The 18766-nt window shown below is 40.7% G+C and overlaps 1 protein-coding gene and 1 long non-coding RNA gene across 5 annotated transcripts in view; one reads left to right on the forward strand and one right to left on the reverse strand.

The window, feature by feature from the left end:
* Positions 1-18766, forward strand: part of LOC127470506 (uncharacterized) — a 33729-nt gene that overhangs the window by 4272 nt on the left and 10691 nt on the right. The gene's annotated exons all lie outside the window — the stretch shown is intronic.
* Positions 4410-18594, reverse strand: PDPN (podoplanin). 4 transcript variants are annotated; one of them, XM_051786104.1, is made up of 6 exons: positions 18223-18594; positions 7768-7853; positions 7219-7312; positions 6689-6724; positions 6155-6266; positions 4410-5595 (listed from the first exon to the last, which is right to left on the reverse strand). In XM_051786104.1, the coding sequence occupies exons 1-6, from the start codon at positions 18290-18292 to the stop codon at positions 5589-5591; spliced, it is 405 nt and encodes a 134-aa protein (XP_051642064.1). In that variant the 5' UTR covers positions 18293-18594; the 3' UTR covers positions 4410-5588. The 4 variants fall into 4 exon arrangements, with proteins under 4 accessions (XP_051642064.1, XP_051642062.1, XP_051642063.1 ...); XM_051786102.1 differs by having other exon boundaries at positions 6165-6266; positions 7219-7351; XM_051786103.1 differs by having other exon boundaries at positions 6161-6266; positions 7219-7351.

Below are 18766 nucleotides of genomic sequence, written 5' to 3' on the forward strand. Positions count from 1 at the left end.
GTCTGGATCACAGAGGAAACTTTATGCAGCAACTTATACCAAGTAAATTCTTTCACTACTTTTTAACAGGCAGCCTTTGCTGCATTATTTTTTTATACACAACTTGCCTTTAAGGGCTGGTTTTTAGGTCAGAATCTCTTGTACCACTGCTTTCTAAAGCTCTGTGTGAGTTGTGAAAAGTGGACTTTTCTCAATTCTCTTTCTCTAAACAGCTTGTAGGGGTCTAGGCAGGGAAGCACTGACAGTTCTGGCTGTCCCTTATTTCTCAGCAAAATGCCTCAGTGCCTGGTACAGGAGAGGACATTCCTTCAAGGAGGAAGCTGCTATTTCCTCCACTATGCTCAGTTATTGCTGCTTATTCAACTCCTCTGGGGTTTCTTCCTCCAGCAGATAGGAAATGAGGAAGAGCTGACATTCCTCTCTCTTTTCCCGTGAGCACACCTGCTGAACCTGCTAATTCCTTCCCTGTTTCCTGCATAGGATGAATCAAATGTCATGAGGCAGAATATCCACAGGACTCAAAGGAATGTGTTATTTGAGGATTAACATGCTTCATAAAAGCAGGAAATGGAGTTGCTTCCCAGCTCAAATGAGACATACAGTACTAATTTCCTAAGACAAACACCACTACATTTAAAATTGCCTTGTTAGAAAATGTTTAGTCACTCTGGAGGGAAGGAGGAAGTGTTTAAACAAGTCAATGACTTATTAAATAACTCAGTTGCCAGTCATTTTTGCTGGTCAGTATTGCTGTGAAGTTATTACCATCAGGAAAAATTAGTTAAAGGGCTTATGGAATAGAGACAAATCTATATTCTTAAAGCATCAATAGCTTCATGTTCTGCACTGGAGGAAGAAGTGAGAGGGGTTCTCCAGAGAATAGAACTGATTCTTTCTACCTTTTTCCCCCTTGAAAAACAGAGGGAGCTTCTATTTTTCCCTGGATGTTGGTGGAATTGTTGCTGTGTTGCATCAGCATCACTCTTATGTGTCACTTTTACTGCCTCTTCTACTGGAAGATAAGGTTGTAACATTTGTAAGAATTTCTTCCCCAAGTTTATCTGAACACTGATGTTGGTTAACACCTGAAGTAGCCCCCCAGGTTGGCAAATCCATTGTTCAATTTTAGCTCAATCTGGAAATGTGAATGAAATGAAATTTTAGTGAAGACAATGTGTTGCAGTTCTCTATTTCTCCTTCTTCCATTTCCTTTTTTTTTTTTTTTTTCCTGGATGGCACTGTTTGGTTTTGAACTTGCCAGAATCAATCATTCCTGCCAGCTGCTTTCTGGAACCAGAGCACAACTTTGGATATGCCTGGAATGTGCAGCTCTCCTTGCCTGCTGAGACATTTGCCAGTTTAACATCTACCAGAGTCTGAAAATCTGACTTCTCCAGCCTGGAGCTGAACAAACTCCATGATTGAATGGGGATCTTTGTGTTGGAGTTCAACTGTTTGTTGCAGAGCAGGGGGACCTGTGGGTTTGGTCTGAAGCCTAAATCCACAAGGCCTGGACAAAGACACATGGCCAGTGAGATGCTCAGTTTATTTATACATAAATGCCTCCCCGCTGCAGCTGTAAAAAAATGGACAAAGCACTAATTCAGCCTCCTGCTTTTGGCACCTGGTGTCAAGTTGCAGATCCCCTGTTACCTTCTGGGTCCATCAGAAGTTGTCAAACAAAACAAAATGCTGGGAATTTCAGTGGGATTAATCTTTCAGCTTAAAAAAGCTGTCTGCAAAAGGATGGGTAGGGATATTCTGATACCTCATCTGGTGGAGTATAAATAGGTATAACAATGTCTTCAGATGTGGTGTAGGCCAGTTATGATTTAAGTTTTAAATTGCAGTGGTTCAGTAACATCTACACTGCAAAACTTAGGCTGGTGGAGCAGAAATTATTTTTAGCTGGAATGGTTCTTCATCAAAAGCAACCCGAGCACACTTGTGACCTGAGGGGCCTTGTACATTCAATAAGTTGCTTTTTTGCTGTGTCCTTTGTTCCTGTCTTATACTAAATAATATTAAGGATGATGTTACCATAAAAGATGCTGAACACCACTTCATTTGAACTGGTCAGAAGCTGTGACAGGACTAATGCTTTAATGTTTAAAGATTCCTGGGTTGGTGGCTTTTCCCTTACCTGTGTTATAACCCTTGGCAAGTCACTTAATCTGAGTATCAAGGCAGAACTTGCCATTCTCATGTGAATGATGCTTCAGTACATTTGAGTTTGAAACCCTGACAGAGGTGTTAATGTGCAGGTTGTACTTATTTTTTTAATGAAATAAGATGTGGTTAAAATATTTGCAGTGGTATTCTGCAGTGCTCCTAAAATAGTGAGCTGCATGTTTTAATTGGTGTTTAACTACAAATGAACACTTCTTAAATTTATAGGAGTAAGTTGATCTCCATAATTCTTCCAGTGCAAACTTAATTATTATTGGTTTTATTGAATTCATTTTCTGTTCTTACAGTAAAAACATGCCTTAAATGAACTCATGTAAGAATTGCTGTATCGATGTCCAGAACTATTATAAATATTGATGGCTCAGCTTGCTTTCATAGTTATGACTGCTGTGTATCTTCCCCACAGACACAAATGCAAGGGGACAGCTCTGTTTATGATGTTTTTTAGTGACATCTGGCACTCTCACAGGAAGCCTGGTGCCTGCTTGTCTGTTTGGGAGAGCCACATTCATGACTCAAAGCCAAGCTGCAAAAGGGAACATTATTGTTAGTAACTGTAAAGGAATGAATGTGATCAGGAGTGAGGACTTGAAGTTAAAAGCAAGTGTTGATTTATTGAGTGTTGTTCCCTGTGAATAAAAGTCAAACTTGGCCAGCTGGTCAAAGTATGGAGCTGCTGTTTCCTCATGTGTTCTCATGCATAGGAAGCCTCCTGACCTTGGGCCTTGTTTCTGCAGCTGATCACTCATTTCAGCTCACAGAAGATTTTGCCCTGGGACAATGTGCTGTCTGACTTCTCACAAAGCAGAAAAGATCCCATCTTCCACAGAAATTCTACCAAAAACCACATAGGTTGTGCTCAATCTACGTTTTGAAGTCCTAAACTAGCTGGATTTTAGGGCAAGGACAGCTCAGTCCCAGAACACTGCAGGAGTTTCATATGAAACACAGAGCTCTGTGTGGATTTTTAGTCTGCATTTCCAGGACATTTGTATCATGGAATTACAGATTAATTAAATTAAGGATTCAGTAACATATAGATACAAACCAAATATGGACAAGATTGTAATGAACAAGCCATTTGTTTCTTGAGGTTTGCTTGAAGCTGACTGGAATGTTCTACACTTGAGATTTCCAGGCAGCAAGGTGTATGAATCATCAGAATATCAAATGCATCTTTGTAGCAGCAGTTGCTGTTTCTTCAAGTTTTCAGAATAATAGATGTCTTCTGATTTTTCAGACCCCTTGCTTCCTCTACCATATACTGAGTGTCCTGCACTCCAGCTGATCATCAGAAGGGAATTGCTGTCACGTCTTTGCAGGTTCAGATTTAGCCCAGCACATTTCATACTCAGTCTCCAGGGCTGGAAGCCCACAATTAATGTTTCAGAGGAGCATGGGCTGCTTGGTTAGGGGTTGATCTTTACCTAAGATTAATAAAACTTCCCTTAAACTAGAGGGTGGACTATAAAGGCACAGTTAAGCCCAGAAAATTTAGGTAGCTGGTATATGAAGTTAAAATGGCTTTTAGTGAGAGATTCTGGTGTGGGAGCAAAGCAAAGTGTCCTCGAGCAGAATTTCAGCTGGTGCTCTGTCCATGATCCAGGAAAACTCAGAACTGCCCACAGGGGTTGTCTGCTCCAGTGCCACACATTTCTCAAATTTCTCTTGTTACTTCAGGCTTAACCAAAATTCAGAGCTGGCATAAGGATGTTTTTCTGATTTTGTGGTATTTGCAAGTTAGCAGTGACTGAGCTGCTGCAGAAGAAACCAGTGACATCTGTGCTATTCCCTACAATGGGTGAATAATTCATAATTCCATATGCCAAGCATTTGGGAAGGCATTAATGCATCTTATGGGACAGTTGCCAGTACAGACAAGAAATTGTTAAATCTAAACTAGCAGAAATTACTATTCTTTTGCCACAAGAAGAAGCTTTAATCTTCCTGCTTCCATATGACTCTACATGAAGATAAAGCTTATTATTCATGGTCACAGACTGACTGCTTCCCTACATCAACTCAAAAACTAACTAAACACTCCTGAATTACTTTTTCTCATGTGTTTAGCTTTGAATTATAGTTTCATTTAGCAATGTCAAATGAATTGATTGTGGGCATTGCACTGATAAGTAGCAAAATAAGTCAGGAAAATTGAAGGAAGTTTAAAATATTTTAATTTTTTTTAAAGAAAACAAAGAATAATTATTGTAAAGTAGGACAATTTATATTATGATTTTTATTTCCAAAGCTTGGATTGATATGATAGTTCATGGCACACAAAAGAAACAGAAAAGCAAATACAGAGAGGTTGACACGTTCAGCAACCATCGACCTCATGGATTATGATTTTTACACCAAACACTGATTTAGAAAATCTGATGCACTGCAGCCATTGGACATGCAAAGCCTTTGCTCTGAGCTCTGTGCATTCAGGTCCTGCTGCACTAAAAATGCCACAGAAAAGCTGCATTATAGCTCAGTGCCACATTCTGACCTGGCGTTGCACACGTTGTCAAACAAACCAAGGGCACACTTAGAAAACGAGACACTCAGAAAGAAAAAGTTTGTATACACTGATTCAAAAGCTTCTACCTGTCAGCTCCAAAGCTGCTGAGTAACTGGTTAAAGTGACCCATCAAAAGTGGGTATTTTCCAAGCACCCCTTAATTCAGGATGTTTATTTCAATCCCTGCATGTCTCTGCAAGAAGAGAAGGCAGGAAATTCCTGATGCAATAGTCAGCAGAGCAAGCTTTCAGTTGGTAGGTCAGTTCCAGCCAGGCCTACCCTATTTTGCCACAGAATAACATAAGTATCATGAGCAGAAAATCTGTATCAATAGTGGAAAGATTTTAGCTTCCAATATCCTGTATTTTTTGGATATTTAATTTGTAAATAACTGGTTCTCTCTGAAGCTAATTCCTCCTTTTTGATACATCACGTGGTAGATGAACATGCCACAAGCACTTAACCAGTCAAAAACACTTAAAAGATTCTGAATATGTTCTGGATATGTTTTTTTTTTTAAAGAAATCCATAAAATGTAATGTGACATAATCTTTGGTTGCATTTGAAAACCAAGCATATATTACCTGTAAATCACATTTCAGGTGTACATCTGTTTGCTGCAGGGTTTTTTCTTACTGCAAAATCTTTTTTTCTTCTGGTAAAATCCTGGATAGTAGAAATGCTATGGAATGTTCCATACTCTGGAATCAGGGAGAGTGGGGGTGGTCCTTAGAGCTGTGTGGGATCCCCATAGATCTGGAATGCTTTGACCGTATTTTCCATGGATCATCTTCTCACACAAATGCAGGAATAGTCTTTAGTTCTTATAAAATAAGAAGCACTTGTATTTTCTGGCATAGAATGACATGGCTGCTTGTTTCAACTGTTTTCAGGGCCTGGAAAACAACAAGCAGACATTTATTGCTCATCCTTACCCAAATGTTAGACACCTGATCTCTTTTCCTCCCTCTCTATCTTTCCTATCACCACTTTATTTCTCTTCCCAGGTCCTGTTTTCCTTTCTCCTAATTCTGGTGCACAGGATCTGTTTAAATGTCCTGGGGTTTTCTTAGTCCTTTGGAGTTTGTAAACAACTTCAGATTTGCATGGCACCAAAGAATAAGGCAGAGATCATTCCCAATGTTCAGCTGCTTTCCAGTACTTGTAGGACTTGGTCCTCTCATAATTCCTAGATAATTTTACCTCTGTGCAGGAGAGTAATTCCAAACCCCATGCACTTGATATTATAACAATATCTGGCAATTTTTTTTTCTGATTTCTGTGGGTTTAGACCCCCCACCTTGTGATGCAGCTCTTGCTGATTTTGATGCAATGTGTAACATCAAAATAGATTGTTTAGTCAAAATAGGAACAGCAGACATTTCCCAGGTGATTCCTGTGACCCTGCTCAGAGGATGGGGCTTGTTGGAAAAGCCTGATTAGCAATTTACTTACGAGTACCTGCCTGACATCTTCCTTACGACAGCAATCACTATTCCTGCAAGGATTCCAACTGCAACCACGATTCCAATGATTATTCCAACCAGTGCAATTGTTTCCAGGCCACCTGAAAGAAGAAGTTGGGAATGTCAGTGTGTTTCTCAGGGAGACCATTGGTAAGAGGGACTGATACAGCACCGATGCTGTTCTGCTGCATCCCACTCCTCAGGGAAATTCCCTTCTGTCTTGTGAGCTCTCAAGTAGGTTTGGGAAGTTCAGCAGCCTGAAAACGTGCCTTTGGGCTGGAGGTTTGGGAAGTTCAGCAGCCTGAAAACGTGCCTTTGGGCTGGAGGTTTGGGAAGTTCAGCAGCCTGAAAATATGCCTTTGGGCTGGAGGGCTCCATAAGGGTGTGGACATGGAGACAGTGATCAGGTGAGCCAGGGGAGGCAGTTCAGGGACAGATTGGGCACAGCCAGTGGCTGCTGGAAGGGGATTCCCTGGCAATTTTGTTCCCCCTTGTCTTTTGAAGCAAATCTTCTGTTTAATACCTTTTTCAGTTTTCTCTGGTTCCCCACTCGCTTCACCTGTAAAGCCAGAAGGACAATAATTACTCACTCTGCTTTGTACAGAGTTTTTCAGTTCAATTTGTAATGCTATATGCAGGAAAACTTTTATCAACTATGTCACAATGGTTTGAGGTTGTCCTTTTGATAGGAAGGGAGCAAATTAAAAGTCTGGGAGAGTGAATACAAAAAAACTCCTAAGTAATAGAAATTAAAACCTAGGGGACTGATTTATCTGATATATACTAGTGAAACTTGTGTGATCACATTAAGATCAATAAGGTGTTTATACCTGGTATGAAATAATTATGATTAAGACAGAAATCAGATTTTAATTGTCTGAGACTGGCGTATGCTGATAAAATTTCACCTTGCTCTGAGTGTATTTGCTGAACTATTCTGTGTCTATTTATAAAGAGAACACCTTAAACTTGGTATTGGAATTTTCCAGATATTATTTAGTAGATGGCAGTAGAACTTTGATGTAGAAAAACAGAAATGAAGAGGTTTTTTACCATCGACGCTCTCTGTGTTAACTCCATAACCAGTAGAATTGTCACCGTCTCCATCCGGGACAAAAGCACTTTCTGTGGTCATCAGGTGTCCAAACTGCAAGAGATTTGTTACATTGTGTAGTCTGGTGGGCAACTACAAGAATTGGGGGGAAAAGAGGGAAAAGAAAACCTCAGTACACTCAGTCTGCATGTATGAAGGTAACATTTAAATTCCCTGCTCATCCACATCTCGGGGGTGCTTTTTGAGCTGTCACCCATCACCTTTGACTCGTGTACAGTGACCAAAACAAACCAAAGGAGCTGATTGATTTTCCCAGCTGGAGGCTTTTCTACACAGATGACTTCTCAGCAGGACTGCAAAAAGAGACTGCAGAATATTGCAGCCCTGCCCTTTTTTCAGTGTTTTGTTTTTGGTTTTTTTTTTTTACACTGGTTTGTCAGTTTGGTTTCACTGAAGCTGAGTGAGAGACACTGAGCTGGAAGAGGCAGCGAGTGGCAGTGAACAGGCAGGTAACAGAAAGGAACCTTTACTTGGCATTTTCTACTCACCAGGGTTGGCAGGGCTTCAAACTCCGTGTCATTTCTGTCTCGGAAATCAATCGTTGCACTTTCTTCTCCTTCTAGAACTGAGCTTGCTGGATAAAATTGTAGAAAACGAGTCAGGATTTTACTTTTTAGTCACCTGTTCTGGCTACTTTGACATGAAAACTTTGTTGAACACGAGCTCTGTGCACTGTTCTGTGTCCCTGCCCCTGTGAACTTTGGTTTGTGAAATTATTTGGAATAAACATGAATTCTGCTTTACTCTTGCCCAAAGCAGTAGGACAAAGAGCTTAAGTACCATCATTTAACCCTGGCAAAACCTTAAGACATATTGGTTACGAACATTTTGTCCAAGAAATTATTTCTTTTTTTAAGGAAAGGTTCCCTCTCCCCCCAGAGTGGATGTGATGCCTCCAGATTTCCAGCTTATGCACTGGGATAAATTACTTCAAACATCTTCCATTTTCTAAAATAATAAGAGCTTTCTCCCAGCTTTCAGCTCAGTCTCAGCTGCAACCTTTATTTTTAGAACTGTCATCAATGTTTATGGGTGTAGCTATAGTTTGAAAATATTCCTACACAAATCTGCCCTGAGGTTTTTCCAATGTTGCAAATGCTTAGCTGCCATAATTTGATTTTCTTTTAGGCACCAATGTAAGGTCTTCCTTTTTTTACTTTAGAGCTCTGTGTCATCTGTGCTCTTTGGTGTAGTGGACATTTCCCTTTTGGCCCACATAATGCTGTTTATTTACAAATACAGCCAGACTTCATTCAGAGACAAAACAAGCTGGAACAAGGTAGAACACAAAAAACACATGACCCTGTGAAGACAACTGGCACTAGCAAGAATATGTTGAAAACATAAGTGTCATTTGATTAAGTTTCTTGCTGATTCATAAACCTCACCCTACATTAACATCCTTCTGTTTATCTCAGCAATCAGACCAAAAGAAGGACAGCTATTCACAGGAGTTCTTTTTAAAGCTGAGAATTACTGTCCCACTGGAATATTTTATGGAAATGTTCACAACCTGTTTGGTTTTGTTGAATTAACACTGTTTCTACTAATTTCACTTTTTATGTAGTCACTTAAAAATATTCCCATCTCCTCTGCATATGAAGTTAGGCTATATCTGAATTGTTTGACTAGGTCCAAATACTTCTTATAAAAGAATTTACTACTCCTAAATGCACCCTACCTGTGTTGTGTGTGATACAGAGGCAAGAAAACAGCTTTTGTTCTGTGACTGAAATGAGTAAGAATAGGCATTTTGCTTGAAAAAAAAACATAGAATCACTTTGGATCAGCTGTGCAGATATCACTTGTAAATTATTGTTCTTTAATTGTGAGTTCCATTTCACTTTTGTTCATTTGTAACTGCCCCTTTTAAAATAAAAATGTTATTTCACATTAAAAAAGCCAGTATTTAATTTTGAAATCAGTAAAAAAATGCACTGGCAGCTTAAAGGATGAATGGGTTGGGACTGAGAAAAAAAATCTGGTTTTGCTCAAAACTCTCATTTGAATTCTGCTGGAAACCTGCAAATATTTTTCCTTTGCTCCCAAAACTGTTTTCTGAACCAAACTAGAAAATTTTTATCCATCTCCACCAATGTAAGACTGAGAGCTTTGTCCCATTGCCAGGAGACCAAACACTGAACTAAACTTAGATTTCTAATTCCATGTTTACTCAGGTAAACAGAATTTTATATTTTTGTACCTTTATAAGCCTGAACACAGATACACTTTCTATCTCAGAGCCAAAAGGGTGTGCAGGGAGTACTTTGGGCAGTAGCAGATGAAGAAAGTATATTCATGTGATGCCAACATGAGGCCTAATATATGTTTCTCTCCTGGTATAATTAGAGGCTAATTAAGCCAGTCAGTGTCCCAAAAATCACCGAAAATCCTCAACAAGACTAGAACAGGCCAGGGTAAATCAGAGTTCCAAGTTAAAAATGGCAAAAATAATGTTTTGGTCATTTTTTTTTATTGAAATACCCCATGTATTGTTGAGGAAGCACAAAAGGGGCTTGACTTTTAGTTGTATATTTAGACACTTTCTAAATATCAGTGTGATTTAAGATATAGCACTACTTATAATACTTATTTTTTGCTTATAAAGTAATGACTTTAGAGTGTAATAGTGGATGTAAAATATTGGCCATGTAAATGCTAAGTTTAAGGGAAAAATAGCAGTAGAACTCACCAATGTGAATAGTGTATGGATCAGTTTACCTTGTAATCCCAGTCAGAAGTGAAAAAAACATCCTTTATTTGCTAGTTGAAAAATAAGCACAGATGGAGAAAACCAATTACCAGAGGAAAATCCCCCAGCAGAAAGTGAAATATATTTTGCAGGTTAACAACAAGCAGCTTATTGGGAGAAGCTGCTTATGCTGCTGGCATGGCCCTGAAAAACTGCCTGACAGTGAAGGCAGCAAAGGAAACAGTGTCACACAGCAAAGGTGGGCAGAAACAGTGCCTGTCACAAGGAAATATAAAATAATTAGTCTTGGTGTGGTACTTCTTGGGATTCGTGGCCGTGAGTGACGTGTGGAAAACCTATTTCAGTGCCTTTGCCCTCTCAGTGACTGGCAAAAGGAGGTGGCCCAGATTAATCTTGCCTAATTTTAGGTTCTTAATAAAGGCACCTAAATAAAGTGTCTGCTTGCCCTTATCTTCCTTCGCAGTCTGTGGGGAAAGATAAATACTTGGAGGAGGTAACTCAGCTCACCTGAGATTTGGGTCATCCTTGGCAGTGCTGCCTTTCCTTAACTGGACAGGGAAGCTGGAGTGTGGCTCCTCTGAACTGCCCCAGCTCACATCAAACTGATTTCTGCCATTCTGAAGGTCTTGACTCAGTCCTATCCCACCTGTATAACCCTGTTTTCAAGCTGAGGTCCTGTATTTGCTGGAGAATAATCCCTGGAGTCTTTCCAGGTTCGTTTTGGGTGGACAGTGGAGGTGGCTGGGTGGTGGTTAAACAGACACTGCTGAGTTATTGCCCAGAGAAAGGCTGGGAGGGAATTTGTTATAGTGTAGTGCACGGGTGGGAAGGATAATTGGATATTGGACAGCTTTGTCAGGGAAAGTCATACAGAAGCTAAATATTTAAATAAAATTGAGAGAAACTGTTGGACTTGAAGGTTCTTTCCCCGTTCCCAGTACGAGCCCTGCACCACTGACATCAAAGGGAATGCAAATGGGATGTAAAGGGGGGTGTGCTCCTGTCAGTCCTTGGTACCATCTGATGTGGGCCAACTGTAGCAAGAGTCAGGGTTAAGCAGGGCTTCTGCATGTGTTCCTAATATTATCTTCGAGGAGGTTGTAAATAAAAACATTGCCTCACAGTGCTGGGGTTGTCTCCAAGGAGCACCAGGGCCTCCTCTGTTTGCAGCTCTGAGCTGCTGTGCCTGGGAATTAATCACTGCACCCCTTCCTGCCAAAGTTCCAGCTGGGAGCCTTTCAGTTCAAAGCCCCCAGCTGCTCTCAGGCTGCACACCAGGAGAAAATGTGCTGTCTCTAAAAGTTCAATACTGCTTTGAAACCCTCCTGTGCTTAAGCATCCCATGACCCACTTAGGGGAAGATGAGCTCACTCCTTACGTGCCCCGAGTGACAGTTCACTGGGAAAACCTCTCCGGGAGGCTTTCAAAGCACGGTTGTGTTGGAAAGGAGAGGGAGTTGGAAAACTGTTGTTCATTAGCATTGCTTTCAGGTATCTCCAAAACCAACAAAGATACTTCTGAAGATGAAAAATGTTGTAGGATCTTGTTTCTCTCCTGGTATAAACCCGAATAAACCCAAACACTGGTGGGCAAAGGCAGTTGTAAGCCTGTAGTTTAGCTTAGTCCTTGGAATAGGAAGCCCTCCAAATAGAATGAGTTTCCATCTCTGATAAGAGACCAGGAGATAAAAATGGCAAACCTTAAAGGATTCCCTCTAGCAAGAACTGAAATAATCTTTTTCTCATTGCCTTCTGGTTCTCATAAAAAAGAAAACCAGCTTCAGTTATTTGTAACAACTAAAAAAGGAAACTAGCAGGTTAACTGTCAAACAAAAGCTCTGATCTTAAAATTCAAGTTTATTTTTATCTGTGTCTTATCAACATCATGTTTTATCCCATCCAGCTGGGCTAAATAGGTACTTTGGAGGATGTTGCTCTAGAAAAGCAAGGGAAAGAATTTAGCAGGATGGGTCACTTGGGATGTGTCACTCTCCTGCTGGAGATGAACTGAGCAAACATCTGGAGCTGACTGAGGGCTTTCAGGATCTGCTTCCGGAGCTGTTACAGCCCAAGTGGTGTTGTTTGAAGGGCTGGGTATGGATTTGTGTGTTATCCATCCTGTTTTGGCTGTGTCTGACTCAGCATTTATGTCCTGATACAGGAATTCCCGTTCTGAGGGAACGTTCTTCACTCAGAGACCTTAATATGATTGTGGGCAAACTGAGTCTTAGTCTGTGTCTCATTTCTGGAATTAGTTCAGTAGTAGTTCAGTGAAAACTTTTATTCCTGGTGGTGGAGGTTTAACAAAAATATGTGATTTGTAAGGAATCTGCCTTTTAAATACAGCAGCTCTGTAATTTTCAAATTGATTTTTTTGTTTTGTTTGTTTGTTTGTTTGTTTGTTTGTTTTGTTTGTTTGTTTGTTTTGTTTGTTTTTTGTTATTTGGCTTCATCCTCCATTTAAGTGTATTCCAGAATCCAAAATCTACATCATCAGCTGAATTTTGTCTGAAAATAGTTTTCCACTATTTTTCTATTTTTGGATATTTGGGAAAAAAAGCATACAGGTGTCTCTTTTGTTGTGAAATGCTTCAACAGCACCAGATCCAGGCTACAAAATCTTTTTGACTTTGAAAATATGAGGTTATAAGAAGAATATCAGAAGAATATAACATCGTGGAAGAATATAACATATAAGAAGAATATAACATAGTGGATTCTGGGATTTGTCTTTTGATGTTTGAACCTTTGGACAGTTAAAATTTGCAGACTTTAGAAAGGCAGGGAAGTTTGTTAATGAGAACTGAAATTCTCATTTGTACCTCATCTGTATCCTGCAAAACTATATCTGCAGTATCCTGAGAGCTTTGTGTCCTTGGCCTGTTTGGGGCCTTTTCTTTCTCTGTTAATTTTTTCTGGAAGTTGGAGTAATGTCTCATCCCATAAGAAATCCCCGGTGTGTATTTAAGTGTCTAGACTCTGTTGTTCAGGAGAAAGTATGTACTGTCTAAATCCTGAAGTGCTTTCTGCAGTTTCCTTATGCAAAGACTGACAGTTTGCTTTATATAACAAAGGAAGCTGGATGACAAAATACCAGGAATTTTGGAAAGTGTCTGCCAGTTGAAAACTGGTCACGAAGCACAAGGCAGGATTTAGCTCAGCCTTATTTAGAGCATGACTGAGTTTGTTCAGGTATTCCCTGCAGCTCCTGATGACAATGCTTTGCTGAATTGTCAGAACCATTTCCTTTGGTCACCACACCCTGCTCCAGATGGGTTTTATTGCTGGGGCTGGCTCAGCCAGAGGAACAAAGCCAGGCTTTAAACCGACAGTGCCAAGTGGCAAAGAACCACTGGGCTGCTCCTCGAGCAAATCACATGTCCCCTGGATGTTACAGTGTTCTACTGACAGAAAAGCAAAGCAAAATATACTTGAACTGGGCAGATATAGAGAAGCAGCTGCTCTTCAAGGGCTTGGAAACAAAACCACCAGGGGAAAACGTGGAACCTTAGTAAGCCTTGTCTTAGGCATGGTAAGATCAGCCACAGAGCTGTGGCCATTAGGAAGGGACTAACTCCATTATGGGACATTCCTTTAAAATATTCCTTTGCAGAACTAGAGATGAATATCCCAAATTTATGCTTTTAAGAATGTTGCTGTGTTAACCTCTGCTTTCCTGTCTGCTCAGCACACTGACCTCAGACTTGCTATCCCATGAGGGTGGGATAAAACCATGTTGTTATTGATATTTGCTGCCCTGTGCTCCTTGGCAATTTTACTCATAGTTTAATTGTTTTCTTTGAGGGTTTGATTGGGACCACGAGGTTGGAGTTGTGGTCAAGGTGTGAGTATCTGCTGCACCTTTCTGTCAGGGGCAGGATTCCAGAGCTGTCGCTGCAGGGCTGACAAAAAAGGAGCATTTCAGCCAACATAAGGAGGAAAGTACCAAACTTTGTGTCAGGGAGCAGCAGATTTTCCACATGTGCAGCAGAAAGCAAATATCTGTGTGCAAATACTGGGATGTGTAAATGCAGATGAGAGGAATTAAGAAATGACCTCTAATACAGTAATAAACTAATCTTTTTTCCCTGAATCACTTCTTCCCCAGAACTCTGAGGCTACAACCACGTGCCCTTTCACAGCTGCTTTGTTGAAGGTTACCGACCCCTTGTGTCTGCCAGCAGGACCCTTTGCATGTTCCTTAACTTATTTGTTTGAAATACTCCCACCAAACACTGAACTGGAGACTCTTAGGTGCTAATTTTGCTCACAGAGTGATTTTTGGCTACCTCGTTTTATTGCCATGCAGCAAGCAAGATCCACTCAAATATGTTTAGTCTGACTTTTATCCTACATTAATCATGTACTAGCTAATATTTGGATGTGTTTCATAGTCATAAAACCATTTTAATGTCCATTTGGAGTTAAGTGTGTCCCCTTTACAGATTTAGCAGTATCTCCTACACTACTTAAGCCCTCCTAAGAGACCACGTTTGCCTGAAAATGGTGTAACAGCTGAATTATTCCCTCACAAAGGATTATTCTGATCCAATTTGTGCTGGATGTTGTAGTGTTTGTAATCAACAAAGATGGAAAAAAACATGAGAAAGTCATAAAGCAACACGAGGATGTGCTCAGCATCAGCTTCTCTGTCCTTGGAGAGCCTTTGGCCAAGCTTCTGAGACAGGGAGTTGGAAATCAAAAATGCTTTTGTCTCTCATTTTTCCTCATTTGTTTCTCTTGAGAACATCCCAGCACACCTACACTCCCAAATCCCACATCTTGTTCTGAACTGCTGTGCAGCAGTTTGTGCTTTCCTGGGGGGTTAATCCCCACCGAGGGGCCACACGAGGCAGGGGGGCCCTTTGAGAGGCTGCAGCAGGGAGCTGGGATGCAGGGAGGGGCAGGACCTGGCAGCATTTGCCTTCCATCCTGCGGTCCCTGACCACATCCAGACAAAAAGCAAACAAACCAACAAAACAAACGTGCCACTGAGACAGCCCATCTGCCCCAGCAGCAGGAAGGAGGCATTTCTGTGGTCCACGTGTGGCTCGCCTCAAGTGACACATGGAGAAACACTGCCTGCTTCTGTTGGAGCCCAGCAGCCTTCCTTCACTGCCTTTTATTATCTAGTAAAATGCTCTCTAGGTTTTTAACTGCCTTTTTTTTTTTTTTCCAGTTGATTTACAGTCCTGGGTCTGGGGTATGTGCACGGATTCAGTGGGAACTGCTGAACGACAGGAGTGGAGGATCTGGCCTCTCTGTTCCCAGATTTTACTGTGCAGCCTGAGGTAATGAAAGGTCCACTTGTAAGCCTTTATATATGACTGTTTTCCTTGTTTGTAAAGTTACCTACTAATAGTGATTCAGCAAGATGATTTTCCCCTTTTTTGTGGTAATTGTTTTGGGTATTGGACATGTAGAGTTAGATTTATATCATGAAGAGGCATATATGGGACACATGTGAGAGCACTCATCATTCATGATGCAGGGTGAAAGGTTTTGTGGTGCTTATTTAGTAGAAAACTGGCTCCCTTTTGAGTCAAATGTGACTGTTCCTCTTGGTTGTACATTTTGTTTATAGCCAGCAGTTACAGAATTTGATTTTCAGGTGAGTTTAGAGGTGCCTGACTTTATTATAGTTTTGCCACTGAAACAGCAACAGTTTGGGTAAATCAAGACACTTCCAAAAAAAACTTTTCTGGTGGTTTTGTCAATTCTATTTTTTATGATTTTGAAAAACATAGAAAACTTTTTAGTCTTTCAGGGCTGACTGTAAACTTCAATTTCCTTTCTTCTGGAAAATGGACTCAAAATGTTTCATATAAACACTTGTTATCCGAATTATCCTGTCAATGTGCTTACTTTCAGTCCAAACCAAATGTTACATGATCTGGGATAAACCTGACTTGCATAAGGAGATATAATCTAGTGTTTGCCTCCAGGTAACATCAGGCACGTGGACAGTTGATACAGCTCAAGTGACATGTGCTATCTTGTCAACAATCACGTTAATTTTTGTTCATGTTATGTGACAGCCACTGCAGTAATCTCCATCTCTGCAACGATATTTTCACCACAGGAGAGGGTTTGGAATTAAGAAGTGCCTCTGAAAAGCACTGGTTTGGATGCTGGTGGAGGCCAACTTCCATTTCTAGTCATTTGGTCTGATCCAAACCCTTGCCTGAGTTTTTATATGCTGAAACCATCACAGAAAGGCAAAAATGTATCTGCTAATCATTCAATAATAATAATAATAATCCTTTTGGAAATTGGTAATACACTTCCTGATTGAAACAAAGCTGCTTTTCTTGAATCAGTCTCAGTCCATAACCTGTAGTGCCCAATTGCAAGAAAAGGGGAGCTGCAGATTTATTTATGGCCTCATTGGGTTAAGAAGTATCAGAATCTGATAAGGAGACTTTTTTCCACTAAAACCCTAAAGCCACACTGTCACCCCAGAGTTTCAGACATCTGGACATCCCCACTCCCCCAGGGACTATTCAAGTCAGACATTCTCCCTTCCCCTGTCAGCCAGGCACAGATTGTGAAGGTGGCACTGTCACCTCCAGTCTGTTCTAACACATAATTGCTGATGGTTGTCAGTAAACACCAATAATAAATATTTAAATACTCAATACTTTCTTATTTTACCTCTGGAGTCCATTTCCCAGGTGTATCCTTCAGAAGTTGTCCTACATGACTGGCTCCATGTGAAGAAAAAGTCATAAAACCTAAACACCCCAAAAGTCTTAAATGCAGTAAACCATGTTCCAGATCCAGCTGTGGAGTTCAGTGCTGGTTATAAAGCAGAGGTGGGATCTTGCAAGCAGCAAATACTCTATTTTTCTTTCTGACTAGTAGGGTTTCAGCCTGATCCTTGCTGGACTCCTTCTCTCAGAGTTGAGAGAAGATATGCTTAAAAATTCCCTAAAAGCCTGGAGATGAAACACCTTTTTTACCCATAATTCTGGTATCTTAGAAACTGCTTAAGGTACTTCTATAAAATAGTGGTGGCTTTGCCTCATTTCTAATGGCTTTAAACTTTGGTACATTTCATAGTGATGCTTTTTAAGGATAAGGTAGCTGTCCTTAAACAATTCTTAGAATTTCCCCCAATTTCCTAGAAAACAATTTTTGTGTCTTGCCTAATATGTGCTGATTTTAGATTTTCTGTGAAATTCTGAAGCACAGCTCCAAACTTTCAGCCTCCTATTCTGACATACTCCATTAGAAGTTTCAAGTCAACACCCACACATGCTGTATATATTGATATAGCTCCATTCTATCCAGCAGAATGCTACTGAGTATTATCAGGCCAAAATCAGGTCTTTTTTTTTTTTTTTTTTCAGTTTGGGTCCCCAAATCCAAGTCTGACAAGTCTAGTTATGCTTTGGAAGACTGATGGGCTGAGTTTCAAGCTGATGTATTTAGAGCACTGGTACTGGGAATGTGTTCCATGGCAATGGCAGAGACACTTCACGTTGCCTGGTGGCCAATTCATTCACCAGGAGTCAAACACTACACAGAAAGTCTGAATTTCAAAGTGATATTCCTGGAATCAAGTACTGGTCAGGGTAATTCTGATTTATTGTTAATAAATCAGACTCTTCCCCTTTAGCTGTAAGAAAATGTCTCTTTTACGTAAAAGTGTGTCTTTTTTATAAAATTCAAAGGAAATAATTTGCCAAATTAATCTTTTCTAAGTAGGTACATAACACTTTTTAAATAGGTAATAACTCTCCCTGTTTTAGTTTGAATACATTGCTTATGGCTAAGTCAGGCTTAGCAAAGCCCTGTGCAGGGCTCAAATCCTAAGTGGCTGTAATGTCTTTAAGCTCATAAGTTAAACTCCTGAATGGAAATATTTATAAGTTACTCTGGTAGAGTTACAGCACCTAAATGTCAATTAAACTAACCTCTTGCTTGCACTCTGCACTGTGTGTGTCACAGGGGGACTCATTTCCAAGGGCTGGGGCTGGAATGCCTTCCCTGCCTGTCCCTTCTCCCTCCCTTGCAGCCACACACAGAAAATCCTTTCCTGAGAGAGCCTAACTCAGCCCAGCTGAAAACTCCTGCTGTGTTCCTCCCCGGATTGCAGCTGGAGTTTGAGAATTCCAAAGGAAGTTTTACAAACAGGACAGAGCAGCTCCACAACCTGGGAGCGAGCACAGAAACCGTTAAAGGGCAGGAAACGGCTGGAAAGAATTGTCACCAAAGTTTCTCCTTACCTTCTTCAGCAAGTGCTGCCAAGGGCACACTCCCTAGGACGAGGATGAAGAATGGAACCTTCATAAACATCTTTGATCTGCTTGGAGAGTCGCTTTTCCTAATCCCCAGACCAGATGGATCCAAACTCGGATTAATTTTTATTTAGAGGCAGCGGAGAATGGAGATCCCAGAAAGAAATCACTGCAAAGAAAACACTTTGGTATTCCAAATATTCCTTTTGCTGCTGTATCGTGGAGGGGGAAGGCTCTCCCAGCTGATAACTGTACAGTTAGAGAAAACTGAGTGGAGTTGGAGTTATTTTCTTTAGCCCAGGGGTGGGAGCAGCCCAAGGTGGTCCTGGACGAGCAGCCAGGCCCGCCCTCCGCACGCTGTTTGGTCAGCACCAAAATTATGATCTCAGCCCAGGTTTAAAGTTACAGGAGCTGTTGTAGCTTTCACAAGACTTTTATTTAGCAAAGTGGGGAAAGGGAATTTAGGCAGAGCGAGGTGCTCCCTCCCTTCTGCAAACTGTCTTTAAAAAATACTTAAGGAACAACACTAAGG

Source organism: Manacus candei, unplaced genomic scaffold, assembly GCF_025592945.1.
Source record: "Manacus candei isolate 608988 ecotype Guabito, Panama unplaced genomic scaffold, ASM2559294v1 h1tg000022l, whole genome shotgun sequence".
NCBI classification, from domain to species: Eukaryota; Metazoa; Chordata; class Aves; order Passeriformes; family Pipridae; genus Manacus; species Manacus candei.

Excerpts from the sequence above, each read along its gene's own strand:
- PDPN (XM_051786102.1), bottom strand. The coding sequence starts at position 18,292 with ATGTTTATGAAGGTTCCATTCTTCATCCTCGTCCTAGGGAGTGTGCCC. Across the intron at positions 7,854-18,222 it reads GGCAGCACTTGCTGAAGAAG|CAAGCTCAGTTCTAGAAGGA; the intron begins GTAAGGAGAAAC and ends AATTTTATCCAG. Across the intron at positions 6,267-6,688 it reads ACCAGAGAAAACTGAAAAAG|GTGGCCTGGAAACAATTGCA; the intron begins GTATTAAACAGA and ends TTCTTCTTTCAG.